Below are 16534 nucleotides of genomic sequence, written 5' to 3' on the forward strand. Positions count from 1 at the left end.
CGGAGGGCATACATGTTTCCAGTTTCAGAGTTGATGGAGATGTAAGAGGCTGCAGGGCTACCACCAAGCTCTCCAGGTAAAAGCGAATAACTCACTTTGCCATTCTGTTCCATGTCAAGGTCAACAGCATGGACTGAGCCAATTAGTAGTCCTGGAATATTATTTTCTTGTAACTGCATTTCAAAAAAAGGCTTTTCAAATACCGGGGTGTTGTCATTGACATCTGATATCTGAACATGGATAATTCTTGTCGAGGTGAGCCTAGGAGACCCCTGGTCTGAGGCTGTGATGGTGACATTATATTCAGGGACTCTCTCTCTGTCCAGAGGGCTCTGGATCATAAGCTGGTAATAGTTATTCTTGGTGCTTCTTAATGCAAAGGGAAGGTTCATATCCAAAGAGCTCATAGTTTTGCCATTATCCCCAGAGTCACGATCTGTAACACTAAAGAGAGCAACCACTGTGTTCAGGGGAGAATCCTCTTGGATTATATCAGTAAGGGATATGACTGAAACTTCTGGGGCATTGTCATTAACGTCCTCAATCTCTACCAGAACGTTGCAGTGTCCAGAAAGGCCCCCTCCATCAGTTGCTTTGATGCTCATGTCATAACTAGTTTCTTTTTCAAAATCAATTTCTCCCAAAACAGTGATTTCTCCAGTCATTTTGTTCAAATGAAACAAATTAGGTAATTTTTTGGGCACTCGATGGAAGGAGTATGTGATCTGAGCATTTGAACCAAAATCCAAATCTCTGGCTTCCACTTTGGAGACAAGAGTATCCCGAGGACTATTTTCCTTTAATCTTACTTTGTATTCAGACTGAACAAATTGAGGGAAGTTATCATTATTGTCCAGAATAATAATTTTGATTTTGACAGTACCACTTTTCTGAGGTACACCTCCATCCAAAGCCATAAGTGTCAGCACCAAATGTGGTTGTTTTTCTCTATCTAGAGGTTTCTCCAAAATAAGTTCCATGCCCTTTCTTCCATCACTGCTTTCTGTTCCAAGCCTGAAGTACTCATTGGGGCTTAGTGTGTAGTTCTGGATGCTATTCTCTCCCAAGTCCACATCTTGGGCAGATTCCAAGGGGAATCTTGTATTTGGGGGAACAATCTCAGGAATTTCCAGCTGAAAATCATCTTGAGAAAATCTGGGAGCATTGTCATTTACATCTTCCACCTTCACTTCAATAGTATACAGCTCCAAAGGATTTTGAAGTACAATTTCACTTTGTAATAAGCAAAGATCACTCTGGTCACACAAAGCCTCTCAGTCTATTTTGTCATTTATGAGTAGAGACCCAGAGTGGGCATCAAGATGGAAATACTGCTTGGAGCCTTTAGACACTAGCTGGGCTCTGCGATCAGAGAGCTCCCCAGTCCCCAATTTCAAATCTTTCAAAACATTAGCCACCAGAGACCCAATCTTCTTTTCTTCAGGCACAGAATAATGAATTGAGACACACAGTACATCAGTCACACAAAGAAAGAGTAAAAAACACAGACCTTGTTTGCTCCTGAAGCAGTCTTCCATGGTTCAGAAATCTGAATCTCTTCACTTTCTGGTCCACCTACAAAGCTTCTGACTTGTTGCCCAATAATAATCTTTACTGTTGGAGAAAAATGTTGTATTCTTCATTGCTTATTGCTTGGCTGCTTTGAATGTTATCCCTTCAACATTGACCATTTTTCCTGAGACACAGCTCTTTTCAGTTCTTCCTGGGAATTATATTCACAGAGCTAAATATGTTCCTATAGTGCCATCATGTGGCTATGTACAGAAAAAACACTTCAATAATTTGTTTTTTTCATACATTGTTCCTTAAAGCACAATAAACAGTTTTTGGAACCTCTTGGTCTTGAAAGGTCACAGATTCATTAAGGAAAGACTGATAATGTCCTGGAGAGGAAATTCTGCATAGACAAATATGATATGGTTATATACCATAATTAGGGTTGCCATAAGCCGGCTGCAGGCGGGACAATCCCGGGTTTTGACCACTAGGGGGCGTCCCTGCACGGTTTCCTCCTTGTCCCGGGTGGACGAGGTTTGCCTTGCTTTGCTGGCCCTTGCAGAGCCTCGCACATGGCTAATGAGGAGGACTTCCTCTTCCTGAGTCTGGGGCTGAACAGCCTGCCCCTTCTCCAGGCCTGAGCCTATGAGGGCTGGCAGGGGGCGGGGCTGCTCCAGCCCCAGTCTGCCCCCATTGGCCAGCCAGACTCAGGAGGAGGAGCTCCTCCTCTGTTGGGCTGGGCTGCAGCCAGAGGGGAAAGGAAAGAGCCATTTCCATCCTTTGCCCCTTTTTGGAGCCAGGGAGGAGGAGGATGAAGAGGAGGAAGTACTGTATGTAGTTTTTAAACTGCATTTTTAAAGTGCATTTCTAAGCTGTATTTTTAAACTGTATTTTTAAAGTGCATTTCTAAGCTGTAGTTTTTAAACTGCATTTTTAAAGTGCATTTCTAAGCTGTAGTTTTTAAACTGCATTTTTAAAGTGCATTTCTAAGCTGTATTTTTTAAACTGTATTTTTAAAGTGCATTTTAAAGTGCCTTTTCTGTGTATTTTTGATGCTTTTAATGCTAACAATTCTCCCTTGCTTCGACAATGATAGTGTGGTGATGATGTGATATGAGTCAGCTTCTGAAGTTGAGAGAGTGTCACCTTCCAAATTGTGGTTTTGGTGTATTTTTGATGCTTTTAATGCTAACAATTCTCCCTTGCTTCGACAATGATAGTGTGGGGTGATGATGTGATATGAGTCAGCTTCTGAAGTTGAGAGAGTGTCACCTTCCAAAGTGTGGTTTTGGTGTATTTTTTGTGCTTTTAATGCTAACAAGTCTCCCTTGTTGTGACAATGATGGTGATGATGATGATGATGGTGATATTGATATCAGCAAGCCTCTCAGGCATGGCCAATGTTAGCTGCTCTGATTTTTACAAACTCGTGTGCAGTGAAAAAAAATCAAAGTCCCTTGACTAAGTACACACTTCTGAGACGTAGAGTTGGTGCAAGAAACCTGAAACGGCAAATCCACTTCTTGTGAAACCACTTTGACATGTTCAATATGCATAGCCATGTTAAACCATGCTAAGTGTTAAACTCAAGGGGTTTGATTATGGAATAAGCCTCTGAAATATGCAAGAGGCCATGTTAAGTAAAGCCACGTGAAGTGCCCAAATGTGCTGTTATGTGTGGAATGGAGGGGAATGGAGGGGGGTGGTTTGGGCAGAAAAGGAAGTCCATTTTTGCCATCTGTCTAGGAATAATGCCCAAATGTCCTCCATTTTGATCATGCCTAAGAAACATGCATTTATATTAACATTTTTTTTAAAAAGCATCAATTTTTTGCGTGTCCTCCATTTTTATAAAATGTGTCCTACATTTGAAATCGTTGTCCTACATTTGTCCTACATTTGTCCCGGTTTGGAGGTCCTGACTTATGGCAACCCTAACCATAATTATGTAGTAAAGAGATGTAATATTTTTTATCAGTGTTTGTTGTTAACTGCCATCAAGTGTGTGCATATATTGGGGTATGAGAACACTGATAGCTGTGTGCTAGTACTGCTATGGTGCTGCTTGCTACTCATTTGTGCTAACTGCCATCATGTCGACTTTGACTTATGACGACCTGATGAAGGCGAGACCTCCAAGTCATGTTATCTTCAACAGACCTGCTGAGGCTTTGCAGACTTAATGCCATGGCTTCCTTGTTTAAGACTATCCACCTGGAATGGGGGCTTCTGCCTTTTCTACTGCCTTCTACCTTGCCAAGCACCATTGTCTTTTCTAATAAACCATGTCTTCTCATGATATGGCCAAGGTATGGCAACCTCAATTTAGTCAATTTGCCTTCTAGATCTATGACTCATTTATTTGTCTTTTTATCAGTCCACAATGACAACAGAACTCATTTTCGTGTTTGATCAATTTCCTCCTGGATTCCATTAGAGCATCTTCCATTTTCCTCATCTTCTGCCTCTGTAGTTGGACTACAAACTTGGATTATCGTGACAGTGATCATTTATTCCTGAAGTCGTAGTGATATGATTCGGTCAGACTTTGCATTATATTGTTTGACTGCTTTGGCTACATCTCTCTTCGCTATTAATTCCACCCCATTTATACTTTGATTTTCATTTCCTGAGTAAAACACTGTACAGTTATCTTACTCAAAATGTCCCTTTCCTGTCCACTCTAGCTTACTAACGCCAATACTGCAATGTTTATGTTATCTTATTTGTTTTGCAGTGTCTAGCTTGTCTTGATTCAGGCTTCTCACATTCCATGTTCCTAAAATATGTTTTGTGCAGCTTTGGACTTTCTTTCCACCTCTAACCATGTCAACAGCTCAACCTCCTTTCAGCTTCAGTCCAGTGGCATTCTCTTATCTACTCTTGCCAATTTATTTGATGTATTTATGTGTTTGAGGCAATTCTAATACCCTAAAGACACCAGATTCCATATGATCTTATAGCTAAACTGAGTCAGCCCAGGTTAGTACTTGGATGGTAGACTGCTAATGAATACCAGATACTGCTGCGGAAAGAACTCGCAAAACCACCTCCTTGGCTAAAAAAAACACCTGTATAAAATTAATGGTGTTGCCATAAATTGACAGGCAACCTGAAATCATACTCACAAACACACACACAAACACACATGTTTGGGAAAGATCACTAATCATCCCAAAGCTTTTACTTTCATACTTTTCTTAGCAATCTCCAAATTGCAACCTGACAACACCTGTAATCTAAATCCAACTCTTTCTTGTCTATCAAGCCTTGCAATAACAGCCTGGATTTTGGGGCCCTCCTGTCTCAAATATCTATTTCAAGTTAATATTTCTGCATTCTGAAGAACTGCATTTTATTAACTATTTGTGTTTTCCATGTATAGTTGGAGTGCATGAAGCTTCAGGGTAATAGTTGTTGTTTCCTAATATAGATAGATAGATAGATAGATAGATAGATAGATAGATAGATAGATAGATAGATAGATAGATAGACAGACAGACAGACACACTTTTCTGTTTTCCATAAAATTCTCCTTTTGAAATAATTCTTGATGAATATAGTAACTGTTCCAATACTGCATTTTATTAACTATTTGTGTTATCTACGTATTTTTGGAGTGAATGAAGCTTCAAGCTTCATGATAATAGTTGCTGTTTTCTAATATACTGTAGTCAGAGAGAGAGAGAGAGAGAGTTGACTGTTTTCAATAAAATTATCCTGTTGAAATACAGTCACCACTCCAGAATCATGGGGATTAAGGGCCAAGGAACCCCACAAAAGTGGAAAAACACCGTATAAGTTAGCTGCACCCCACAACATAAAAGATAAAGATCCCTCTCCCACCAAGAGCATCATCTATAACTCTCATTGCAAACTTGAAACACATAATCTCCCCCAAATTTCCAAAGTGTTTCCAAACAAAAAAAGCAAACAGCTTCATGTATATACTGCTTCATACCAAACTAGCAATGTCTAAGCAGTTTACAACTGTTAGCTAATTGCCCCCAACAATCTGGGTACTCATTTTAGCGACCTCCTTGGAAGGATGCAAGCCTGAGTCGAGCTTTGGGCCTTTTTGCTGGTATTGAACTTGCAACCTTATGGTTTTGAGTCAGTGGCTGCAGTACAGGAATTTAGCCACTGCGCCACCAGTGCTCTACTTTTCACTTTCAATCTCATGTTAACAGCTACCACTGCAAAAGATCCACCTTCTCTCCTCCTCCACCTCCCTCCCAGCCAGGCAATAGCAACATTGTACCTTTCCCACTTTGACAAACTTTATATTCTCCTCATTTCCAAATATTTCCACTCTGAATCCAATGTTTGTCTGTCTGGGACAGAGGGGGGGGGGAGGAGGAGGAGGGGAGAGAAGCTGGACCCTCCTGGGGGTGCCTGTAACATCAGATTCAAAGGGAAAGTCTTTGGAAATGAGGAGGAGGCAAAGTTTGCAAAACAGGGGAATGTACAGTGTTGGTTTGGGCTGGGTGGGAGGAAGGGTGAGGCGGCAAGGGAGTGAAAAGGGGCAGGGCTAGAGGACAGCATCTGCACACAGGATGCCCTAGTCCCACCTCCAGGGTGCCATTTTGGCATGTGCTGATCTACATGGTATGTGGCATCATGATGCCCCTCCGGTAGTGCATCCACATGATACAGCACTGAAGGGGCATCACCTTGTTAAGCAGCAGCTACAAAGTTGCAAACAGTCAAAATTGCAGATCTGAAACCTGCGAATGTGGGGGAGGGGGTGACTGTAACTCTATGTTACTGTGACTGTGAGGCTTGACAGACTGACACTTTGTACCGACCTGTGGGCAGAGCTAGAGCACAGCATCTGCACCCTGGATGCAATAGCCCCCCCCCCCCCCTTCCCGGTTGCCATTTTGGCATGCTCTGGTCTACATGGCACATGTCATCATGAAGCCCCTCTGGTGCTGCATCCACATGATGCAGCACCGAAGGGTCATCATAAAGCCGTGCCACCGTGACTATGGTAACTTTTTGCAGCTCCTTTTTGCGGTCTCCAGAGGGAGGCTGGATCAGGGCTGCAGCATGAGGTTGCTGCAGCCCCAATACAGCCAGGAAAGGGGCAGCTGCAGACTACCCTTTTCAGGTGGTTTGTATAGCCCCATAGTTTCAGGTGGTTTATATAGCTCTATCCCCATTCAGTGATGACAAGCGCCATTTTTCTCGGTCGGAAAACTTCCAACCAGAACATTTAGTGCTCCTCAACACTGAATAGGGACGGCTTGGCACCAGGGGATGGAACAGGGCCTTTTGGAGTATGCTTGGAATGCGATAAAATCCGTTTTTGGCTGGTCACACGTGTACACGAGCGTTCCAATTCCTGTAATGGGCATAAAAAGGTGTGCAATAAAGTTCTAAGTGATGGTAGCTTCAAACACATGAAAAACTCTACATACTAAAGTTGTGCAAGTTTTAGGTTGTACATGAATTAATTTCTGCAGTACAGTATAAGGAGTTCTTCTGATCAAGAGTACCAAAAGGCAAGGGATTGTTTGAATCCACAATGTACCATTGACTTTTGGTTACTACTCAGATGGGTGAGTTGTTGTTTTAGGCAGAGGTTAAAACAGAGTCGGCATACATTAGTTGGAGGGCAATGACGTTTCTGGGAGGGTAGTAGTACTATGTGGATGTAGAATGGGAATTTACTTCCAGAAACAAGAACAAAATGAATGGTGGAGGAACATGTGCATGTATCTGGTATTTAAATGAACTAATTAAAAAATAATAACTTAGCATTCATATCAAATCACCAAACAACAATATAAGGAAAGAATATGAAGAAACAACTATTAGATGTGCTTGACCCAATTCAATGTTTCTTTCATGCAGTAGAGTTAAAATGAAAGTATTAATACAGAGAAGAAACAAATACAGCCACCCCTCTGTATCTATGGATTCTGCATCCACAGATCCCACCACCTATGGCATGTAATACTAATACTAATACTAATACTAATAATAAGTCATTTTATATAAGTGACTCCAATTTACTGGACTGTAAATAATGCCACTTGGTCATTTGTGAATTTTGGTATCCACAAGTGCTCCTGGAACCAAATCACAGTGGATAACAAGGGCCCACTGTACCTATTGTGACTGGTGACCAAGGAAAAGGCACATCTAATGGCCTGGTTATCTAACACATGGAATATTTTATATACATATTATCTTACCTGCTCCTTTGATTCATTATCTTCCAGGGAATCTGGGAGGTCTTGAGAATCAGGAGGGGTCTTGTTGATCACAGGGATATTTGGATCCGCCACAGAAAACACAGGAATGAGAGGCCGAAGAAATCTGAAGTCACTGCTTAAAGATCCACCAGTTAAGCAAACATCATACTGATAATTCCTGGAAAGTGACCCACTCTGAGAATCAGTACAGTTCTCTGGGATATCAGGCCTGGAAGTGGGAAAGTGAGGAGGGGCAGCAATGAAAGTGCCACCCGGGTCTTTCTTGCAGGATTTGATAACAACAAAGGAAATAATGCAAAGCAGAAACACAGAAGAGACAGATGCCAGGCAAATCACCAAATACATGGTCAAGGTGCCCTCTTCTTCATGCTCCTGTTGACGCACATCCACCACCTTCAGATAAGGATCAGAAAAGCCATCCACTAGAAGTATATTTAGTGTTGCGGTGCTGGTCTGAGGAGGGACACCATTGTCTTTTACTGCAATAATAAGCCTTTGTTTGCTTGTGTCTCGCTCAGTCAGTGGTCTCCTGGTTTTCACCTCTCCATTCTGGGCTCCTATGCTGAAAAGGCCAGGATCTGTGGCCTTCAGAAGTTCATAGGAAAGCCAAGAGTTCTGACCAGAATCTCGATCCACAGCCACCACTTTGGAGACCAGATATCCAGCCTCAGCCATCTTGGGAAGCAGCTCATTGCAGGGTGATGTGCTGTTCTGAAGGGGATAGAGGAAGAAGGGAGCATTGTCATTTTCATCTGTGATCACAACTTGCACAACAACGTCAGAGCTCAGAGGAGGAGTACCACCATCTGTAGCCCTCACTGTGACTTTGAAATCTTTTACTTGCTCATAGTCCAAAGATCGGAGGGCATACATGTTTCCAGTTTCAGAGTTGATGGAGATGTAAGAGGCTGCAGGGCTACCACCAAGCTCCCTAGATAAAAGCGAGTAGGTCACTTTGCCATTCTGCTTCACGTCTAAGTCAACAGCATGAACCGAACCGATTAGCAGACCAGGAATATTATTTTCTTGTAAACTCATTTCAAATAAAGGCTTTTCAAACACCGGAGTGTTGTCATTAACATCTGATATCTGAACATGGATAATTCTTGTTGAGGTGAGCCTAGGAGACCCCTGGTCTGTGGCTGTGATGGTGACATTATATTCCGGGACTTTCTCTCTGTCCAGAGAGCTCTGGATCACAAGCTGGTAGTAGTTATTCTTGCTTCTTAATGAGAAGGGAAGGTTCATCTGAACAGAGCACATAGTTCTGCCATTGTCCCCAGAGTCAAGATCTGTAATACTAAAGAGAGCAACCACTGTATCCAGGGGAGAATCCTCTTGGATTATGTCAGTAAGGGATATGACTGACACTTCAGGGGCATTGTCATTAACGTCCTCAATCTCCACCAGAACATTGCAGTGGCCGGAAAGGCCCCCTCCATCAGTTGCTTTGATGCTCATGTCATAACTGGTTTGTTTCTCAAAATCAATTTCTCCCTTAACAGTGATTTCTCCAGTCATTTCATTCAAATGAAATAAATTAAGTATTTTTTCAGAAACTTGATGGAAAAAGTAGGAGATCTGAGCATTTGAACCAAAATCCAAATCTTTGGCTTCCACTTTGGAGACAAGAGTATCCCGAGGACTGTTTTCCTTTATTCTTACTTCGTATTCAGACTGAGTAAACTGTGGGGAATTATCATTGATATCTAAGATATTAATATTTATTTGAATTATTCCTGTTCTCTGAGGTATGCCTCCATCCAAAGCCATAAGTGTCAGCACCAAATGTGGTTGTTTTTCCCTGTCTAGAGGTTTCTCCAGAACAAGACCAATGGATTTTCTTCCATCTTTCTTACTTTCTATTGCAAGCCTGAAATACTCATTGGGACTCAGGGTGTAGTTTTGGATGCTGTTTTCTCCCAAGTCCACATCTTGAGCAGATTCCAAGGGGAATCTTGTATTAGGGGAAACATTCTCAGGAATGTCCAGCTGAAAATCATTCTGAGGAAATCTGGGAGCATTATCATTTACATCTTCCACCTTCACTTCAATAGTGTAGAGATCTAAGGGGTTTTGGAGCACAATTTCGCTCTGTAATAAGCAAAGATCACTCTGGTCACACAAAGCCTCTCGGTCTATTTTCTCATTTATGAGTAGAGCCCCAGAGTGGGCATCAAGATGGAAATACTGCTGAGAGCTTTTGGACACTAGCTGGGCTCTACGAGCAGAGAGCTCCCCAATTCCCAGTTTCAAATCTTTCAAAACGTTAGCGACCAAGGACCCAGTCTTTTTTTCTTCAGGCACAGAATAATGAATTGAGACACACAGTACATCAGTCACACAGAGGAAGAGTAAAAAACACAGACCTTGTTTGCTCCTGAAGCAGCCTTCCATGGTTCAGAAATCTGATTCTCTTCACTTTCTGGCCCACTTATAAAGCTTCTGGCCTGTTACCCATCTACTGATGGAGAAAAAACGTTGTGTTCTTCAGTGCTGATTGTCTTGCTGCTTTTAATGTTATCCCTTCAGCATAGACCATCTTTCCTGAGACACAACTCTGCTCAGTCCTTCCTAGGAATTATGTTCAGAGCTAAATGTGTTCCTATAGTGCCATCATGTGGCTTTTGTGCAGAAAAACACCCCCAGTAATATCTTACATTATTCTACATTAAGCACCATAAGGAAGTATTTTTGGGACATATCTCTCTTCAAGTGTTACAGATTCATTAAGAAAAGATTAGTAATATCCTTTCTATGCTGGAGAGGAAACCCTTTCTAAACAAATGTCACTGGTTTTTATCGATATTTGTTGCCAAGTGCTGTCAAGTGTGTGCGCATACTGGAGTATGAGCACTCTGGTTGCTGTGTGTTAGAGGTGGTGTGGTCCTACATGGTAGTCATTTGTTTTTTACTGACATCCAGTTAAAATATGATGACTCTGTGAAGTCATGTTCAACAGACCTATCCAGGTCTTGCAGACTCGGGACCATGATTTTCTTGATTGAGGACTATCCACTTGGAATGGAGGCTTCTTTCATGTCTACTGTCTTCTACCTTTCCAAGCACCATAGTCTTTTCTAATAAGCCATGTCTTCTCAAGATATGGCCAAGGTATGGTAGCGTCAATTTAGTCAACTTGCTTTCTAGTAACAGTTCAGGCTTGGTGTTCTCTAGGACCCATTAATTTATCATTTTCACAGTCCAGAGTGTCCAGAAAACCCATTTTGGTAGGTGGTCAATTTCCTCCTGGATTCCAGTAGAGGGTCTTTCGATTTCATCCTCTTCTGCCTCTGTAGTTACAGTATAAACTCACATTATTGTTGTAATAAGTTGTCCCTCAACTCTTATTGATATGATATGGCCAGACTTTGCATTATATCCTTTGACTGCTTTTGCTCCATCTCTCCTCATTATTAATACCTCCCCATTTCTACTGTGATTTTTATTTCCTGAGTAAAGCATTGCATGGTTATCTGACTCAAAAGGTCCCATTCCTATCTACATTTGCTCACTCACTCCATTACCACAATGTTTATATGTTCCCTTCGATGTTTTGCATTGTCTAGCTTTGGCTGATTTATGCTTCTCACGTTCCATGTTCCTATAATATGTGTTTGGTAGCTTTGGACTTTCTTTTCACCTCTCAGCATGTCATCCGCTCAATTCCTTTCAGCTACAGTCCAGTTGAATTCTCTTATTTACCCCTGACAATTATTATTTGATGTGTTTCTGTGTTCAAGGCAATTGTAATACCATAAAGGCACCCGATTCCATGTGATCTTGTAGTTAAGCAGAGTCAGCCTTGGTTAGTACCTGGATGGTAGACTGCAAATGAATACTAGGTACTACTGAAGAAAGAACTGGCAAAACCACCTCTGAGTACTCCTTGACTAAGAAAACCATTAAAAATTCATGGTGTTGCCATTAGCTGACAGGCAACCTGAAGTCATACACACACATGTTTGAGAAAGATCTCTAAGTATCCTAAACCCTTTTCTTTCCCACTTCTTTTAGCAATCTCTAATTTGAAAACTGATAAATTTGAATCTAATCCTTTACTGTCTACCCATTCTTGCAACAACAGCCTGGATTTTAGGACCATTTTCTGTCTCACTCGTCTATTTCAAATTAATATTTCCACATTCTGAAGGAATTGCATTTTATTAAACTATGTGTGTTGTCCATGTATTATTGGAGTGCATGAAGCATCATGACAACCGTTGCTATTTCCCAATATAATTGGATGAATTATAAAATCATAGAATCATAGAATGATAGAGTTGGAAGAGACCCCAAGGGCCATCCAGTCCAACCCCCTGTCATGCAGGAAATCTAAATCAAAGCATCCCTGACAGATGGCCATCCAGCCTCTGTTTAAAGACCTCTAAGGAGGGAGAATCCACTACACTCCAAGGGAGTGTGTTCCACTGTCGGACAGCCCTTACTGTCAGGAAGTTCTTCCTAATGTTGAGGTAGAATCTCTTTTCCTGTAGCTTGCATCCATTGTTCCTGGTTCTAGTCTCTGGAGCAGCAGAAAACAAGCTTGCTCCCTCCTCAATGTGACATCCCTTCAAGTATTTAAACAGGGCTATCATATCACCTCTTAACCATCTCTTTTCCAGGCTGAACATCCCCAGCTCCCTAAGTCATTCCTCATAGGGCATGGTTTCCAGACTCTTCACCATTTTAGTCACCCTCCTTTGGTCCCGCTCCAGTTTCTCCACATCCTTTTTGAATTGTGGTGCCCAGAACTGGACACAATATTCCAAGTGAGGCCTTACCAAAGCAGAATACAGTGACACTATTACTTCCCTTGATCTAGACACTATACTTTTATTGATGCAGCCTAAAATTGCATTGGCCTTTTTAGCTGCCGCGTCACATTGTTGACCCATGTTCAACTTGTGGTCTATTTGGACTCCCAGATCTCTTTCACACGAAGTTTTGTGGATGGATGGATCAATGGATGGATGGAAATAGGTAGACAGATAGACAGACTTTTCTGTTTACAATAAAATTCTCCTTTTGAAATAACTCTCTATGAATGTAGTAACTGAGACCAATCTGGTAAGATGCACTAATGCCAAAGTTCAATATCTCATAAAGAAATGCATACTCAGAGCGTCTGTGAGTCTTGATGGCATATTTTTTAACCCTGCAATATACAGAGGCAGGATAATCCATATGTGTGATTTCTCTGATGATCACTCAAAAAACCATAATTACAGATAAGCCACCTGTTGTTCTTATTTCTCCTTTAACTGAATTCCCAGGGCTATCTTGAAATATTTTTATAGACTTTTAAATTCCCTGGCTAGAACAGCATCTAAATCCAAAGAACCAATATTTAAAGGGAACACAACTTTTTTAGAACTACAGATGAACACAAAATGCCTGGATATTTTCTTTCTTTTTTAGGGTCTTTCAGAGGATTTTTACTTATTTATAAGTACTGAGCAATTTAAAAGTACACATATATTCAGTGTGTTTCGATTTATTTATAAATAATATATAGTCAGAACTGAAGTTGACAAGTTTATGAAGGACAGAAAATTATTTACAGTGATAGAAATAAATTCAAATTGTAAAAAGCTCCAAAAGGATTGGGGGAACAGGCACCATGATGACAAATGAGAATCAATGTAAAGAAGTGTAAAAGTGGTAAATACTAGCCTGCAAAATTCCAACACTACATATACACTAGTGAGATCTTGAGTTAGCAGACTGACAAGGAAAAGGTTCTTGAGAATGTAGTGTTGCTAGTTCAAAGAATATGCTGATTTGAGATAAGAGAGGAATCTATGCAGCACTAGTATCTACTGATTACTACTCAAACATTGTTTGTATGTCATGATAGGCATGTGGAGACAAGACAGCAAGAAAGATATGTTTAAGGAAGAAATTGATTGGGGAACTGCATTTTCAAATAGTCACCAGGGACCTGCTTATCACAATCAGCCCTCCATATCCACGGATTCTGCATCCTCAGATTCAGCCCGTCACATCTTGAAAATATTTTGATGTTGCCATTTTATATAAGAGACCGTTTTACTACACCATGGTATATCATGAAAATTGAAAATCTAGAGATTTTGGTATCCACGGGATATCCTGTAACCAGACTCCAGTGGATACCAAGGGCCCACTGTAACCTTTACTTTTCTAGGTCTACTCTATGAAATAGATTACATTATATAATGGGCCTTTGTTGGATAAATAAGACTGATCTTATTGCTTAAAAAGAAAATAAGAAACTTTTGGATGCTTTTTCATTTAATGTTTGTTTTTTTAGTATTTCACCTTTTCCCCAGCACAGGATTCAAGGAGGTGTATAACATTTTTAAAACACATTACAATTTTTAAACCTGCTCAGTGCCAAATATAAAACATAATTAAACTAAACTTTGACTTTAAAAAATAGTTGAAAAACATTAGTTAAAAACAGCAGTAAAGAGAAATTTAAGTTATAACAAAATAAAAACATTACATCCCCAAATTAAAAGTTCTATCTGCTGTAAATGACTAACCCCACCCCAAAAAAGGTAAAGGTTTCCACTTTGACATGATTGCCTAGTCATGTCCAAATGTAGGGGGCAGTACTCATCTCCATTACTAAGTGGGACAGAGTAAGCATTGTCATGTGGCCAACACTAAATGCCAAGGCGGATGGAATACTCTTATCTTCCTGCCAAAGTGTTACCTATTTATTTACTTCCACTTTTACATGCTTTGAAACAGCTAGGTTGGTAGAAGCTGGGAGTGGTGTTGGGAGCTCACTTTGTCACATGGTGGGTGGGTCTCAAACTGCCTATCTGCCGACCTTATGGTTGTCAAAGTCAGCTTCTTAACTGCTGACCCAAGTGCCACCTTAAATAAAAGGACTTTTCCTGCTGGCAGAAAGACAGCAGGAAAGAGGTCAGCCAGATCTCCCAGAGAAGAGAGTTCCACAATGTGGAAGCAGCGACCAAGAAGGCTCTCTCTCATGTCCTCAACAAACATGCCCAGCATATGGTGTGACCAAGAGAAAGTCTTCCCCCATCATGAAGGTTGTATAAAGTTTTCAGTAGCACAGAACTTCATGCAAAGAGAGCCTCGATGACACAAAGTGGGCCAAGTACCTCAGCAGAATACATCAGGGAATGACTAACTTCAAACACAGAAAAAACTCTGCTTACTGCAGCTGTGGTAGTTTTAGGCTCTACATGAATCAATTTTTGCACCATAAGAAGACAGCATTATTGGGATCATGCAGACTGGCAGCTTGAAATGGCCTGAGGCCGCTCCAGCCCCAGTAGCCCACGATTAATGCGGGACCATGGCATTGGCACAGTCTGGTCTGGAACCAGGACATCTCCACAATCCCAAATGGAATGCCAGCAAAGAGTAGACTTTCTGCACTCTTTTTACAGTTGACTTTTTCTGGCTGGGCATACTCTCCATGCATTCTCCAGCTGCTGTGGGGGCATGTGTCATCTGCACACTCCACCTCCAGAGCAGCCAGAAGCCTCTCTTTCTTGCCCATCAGTTTTGGGCCCTTGAAACAATTCTTCAGATCAAGATTACCACAAGGAAAAAGGATGGTGTGAATCCACAATGTGCCACTGACTTCTGGTTTTTAATCAGATGGGTATACTGTTTCTCAGCTGTTGTTTCAGACAGAGATTAAAACAGAATTGATATCCACAAGGTGGGGACAGTGATGATTCTGTGAGGATAATAGTACTACACGAATATAGGACTGGAATTTACTTCTAGAAACAAGAACAAATGAATGGCGCAGAAACATGTGCATATATCTGGTAACTAAATGGAATAATAAAAAAGAATAACTTATCATTCATATTATATCACCAACAACCAATATATGAAAAGAAATGTGAGAAAAAAACTATTAGATGTGCTTGACCCAATTCAGTTTTCCAATTATATAGTGGAGGTGAAAGGTGCAAGTAAGAATACAGTGAAGAAACAAATACAGTCAACCCTCAGTATCCATGGAGTGTGCATCAACAGGTTCTACCACCCATGGCATGAAAATATTAGTAGAAGTAGTAGAATTTCATAAAGCAAAACCTAGCATTGCCATTTCATATAACAGATACCATTTTATTGCAACACTGTAAATAAAGAGACTTGGCATCCATGGATTTTAGTATCAAAGGGGGTCCTGGAACCAAATCCCAGCATATATCAAGGGCCTACTCCATCTATTGTGACTGGTGACCAAAGAAAAGGCACATTCACTGGACTGTTTATCTAGCACATGGAATAAAGTTTTATATTCTCTCACCTGTTCCTTTGATTTATTGTCTTCCAAGGAATCTGGAACGTCTTGCGAACCAGGAGAAGTTTTATGGATCACAGGGATATTTGTGTCCGCAACAGAAAAAACAGGAATGAGAGGTCGGAGAAATCTGAATTCGCTGCTTAAAGATCCACCAGTTAAGCAAACATCATACTGATAATTCCTGGAAAGTGAACCACTCTGAGAATCAGTACAGTTCTCTGGGATATCAGGCCTAGAAGGGGGGAAATGAGGAGGGGCAGCAATAAAAGTGCCTCCAGGGTCTTTCTTGCAGGATTTGATAACAACAAAGGAAATAATGCAAAGCAGAAACACAGAAGAGACGGATGCCAAGCAAATCACCAAATACATGGTCAAGGTGCCCTCCTCTTCATGCTCCTGTTGACGCACATCTACCACCTTCAGATAAGGATCAGAAAAGCCATCCACTGGAAGTATATTGAGTGTTGCAGTGCTGGTCTGAGGAGGGACACCATTGTCTCTG

General features: G+C 41.1%; 2 protein-coding genes across 2 annotated transcripts in view; both read right to left on the reverse strand.

Annotated features, from left to right (window-relative positions):
* Positions 1-7712: 7712 nt before the first annotated feature.
* Positions 7713-10178, reverse strand: LOC121928520 (protocadherin beta-16-like). Its single transcript, XM_042463358.1, has one exon. The coding sequence runs from the start codon at positions 10137-10139 to the stop codon at positions 7713-7715; it is 2427 nt and encodes an 808-aa protein (XP_042319292.1). The 5' UTR covers positions 10140-10178.
* A 4774-nt stretch (positions 10179-14952) lies between these two features.
* Positions 14953-16534, reverse strand: part of LOC121929054 (protocadherin Fat 4-like) — a 25549-nt gene continuing 23967 nt past the window's right edge. Inside the window, 3 exon segments of the mRNA XM_042464374.1 lie at positions 14953-15291; positions 16036-16264; positions 16400-16531. Coding sequence (XP_042320308.1) covers positions 14953-15291; positions 16036-16264; positions 16400-16531 — 700 coding nt within the window.

Source organism: Sceloporus undulatus, chromosome 4 (genome assembly GCF_019175285.1).
Source record: "Sceloporus undulatus isolate JIND9_A2432 ecotype Alabama chromosome 4, SceUnd_v1.1, whole genome shotgun sequence".
In the NCBI taxonomy this organism is placed as follows: Eukaryota; Metazoa; Chordata; class Lepidosauria; order Squamata; family Phrynosomatidae; genus Sceloporus; species Sceloporus undulatus.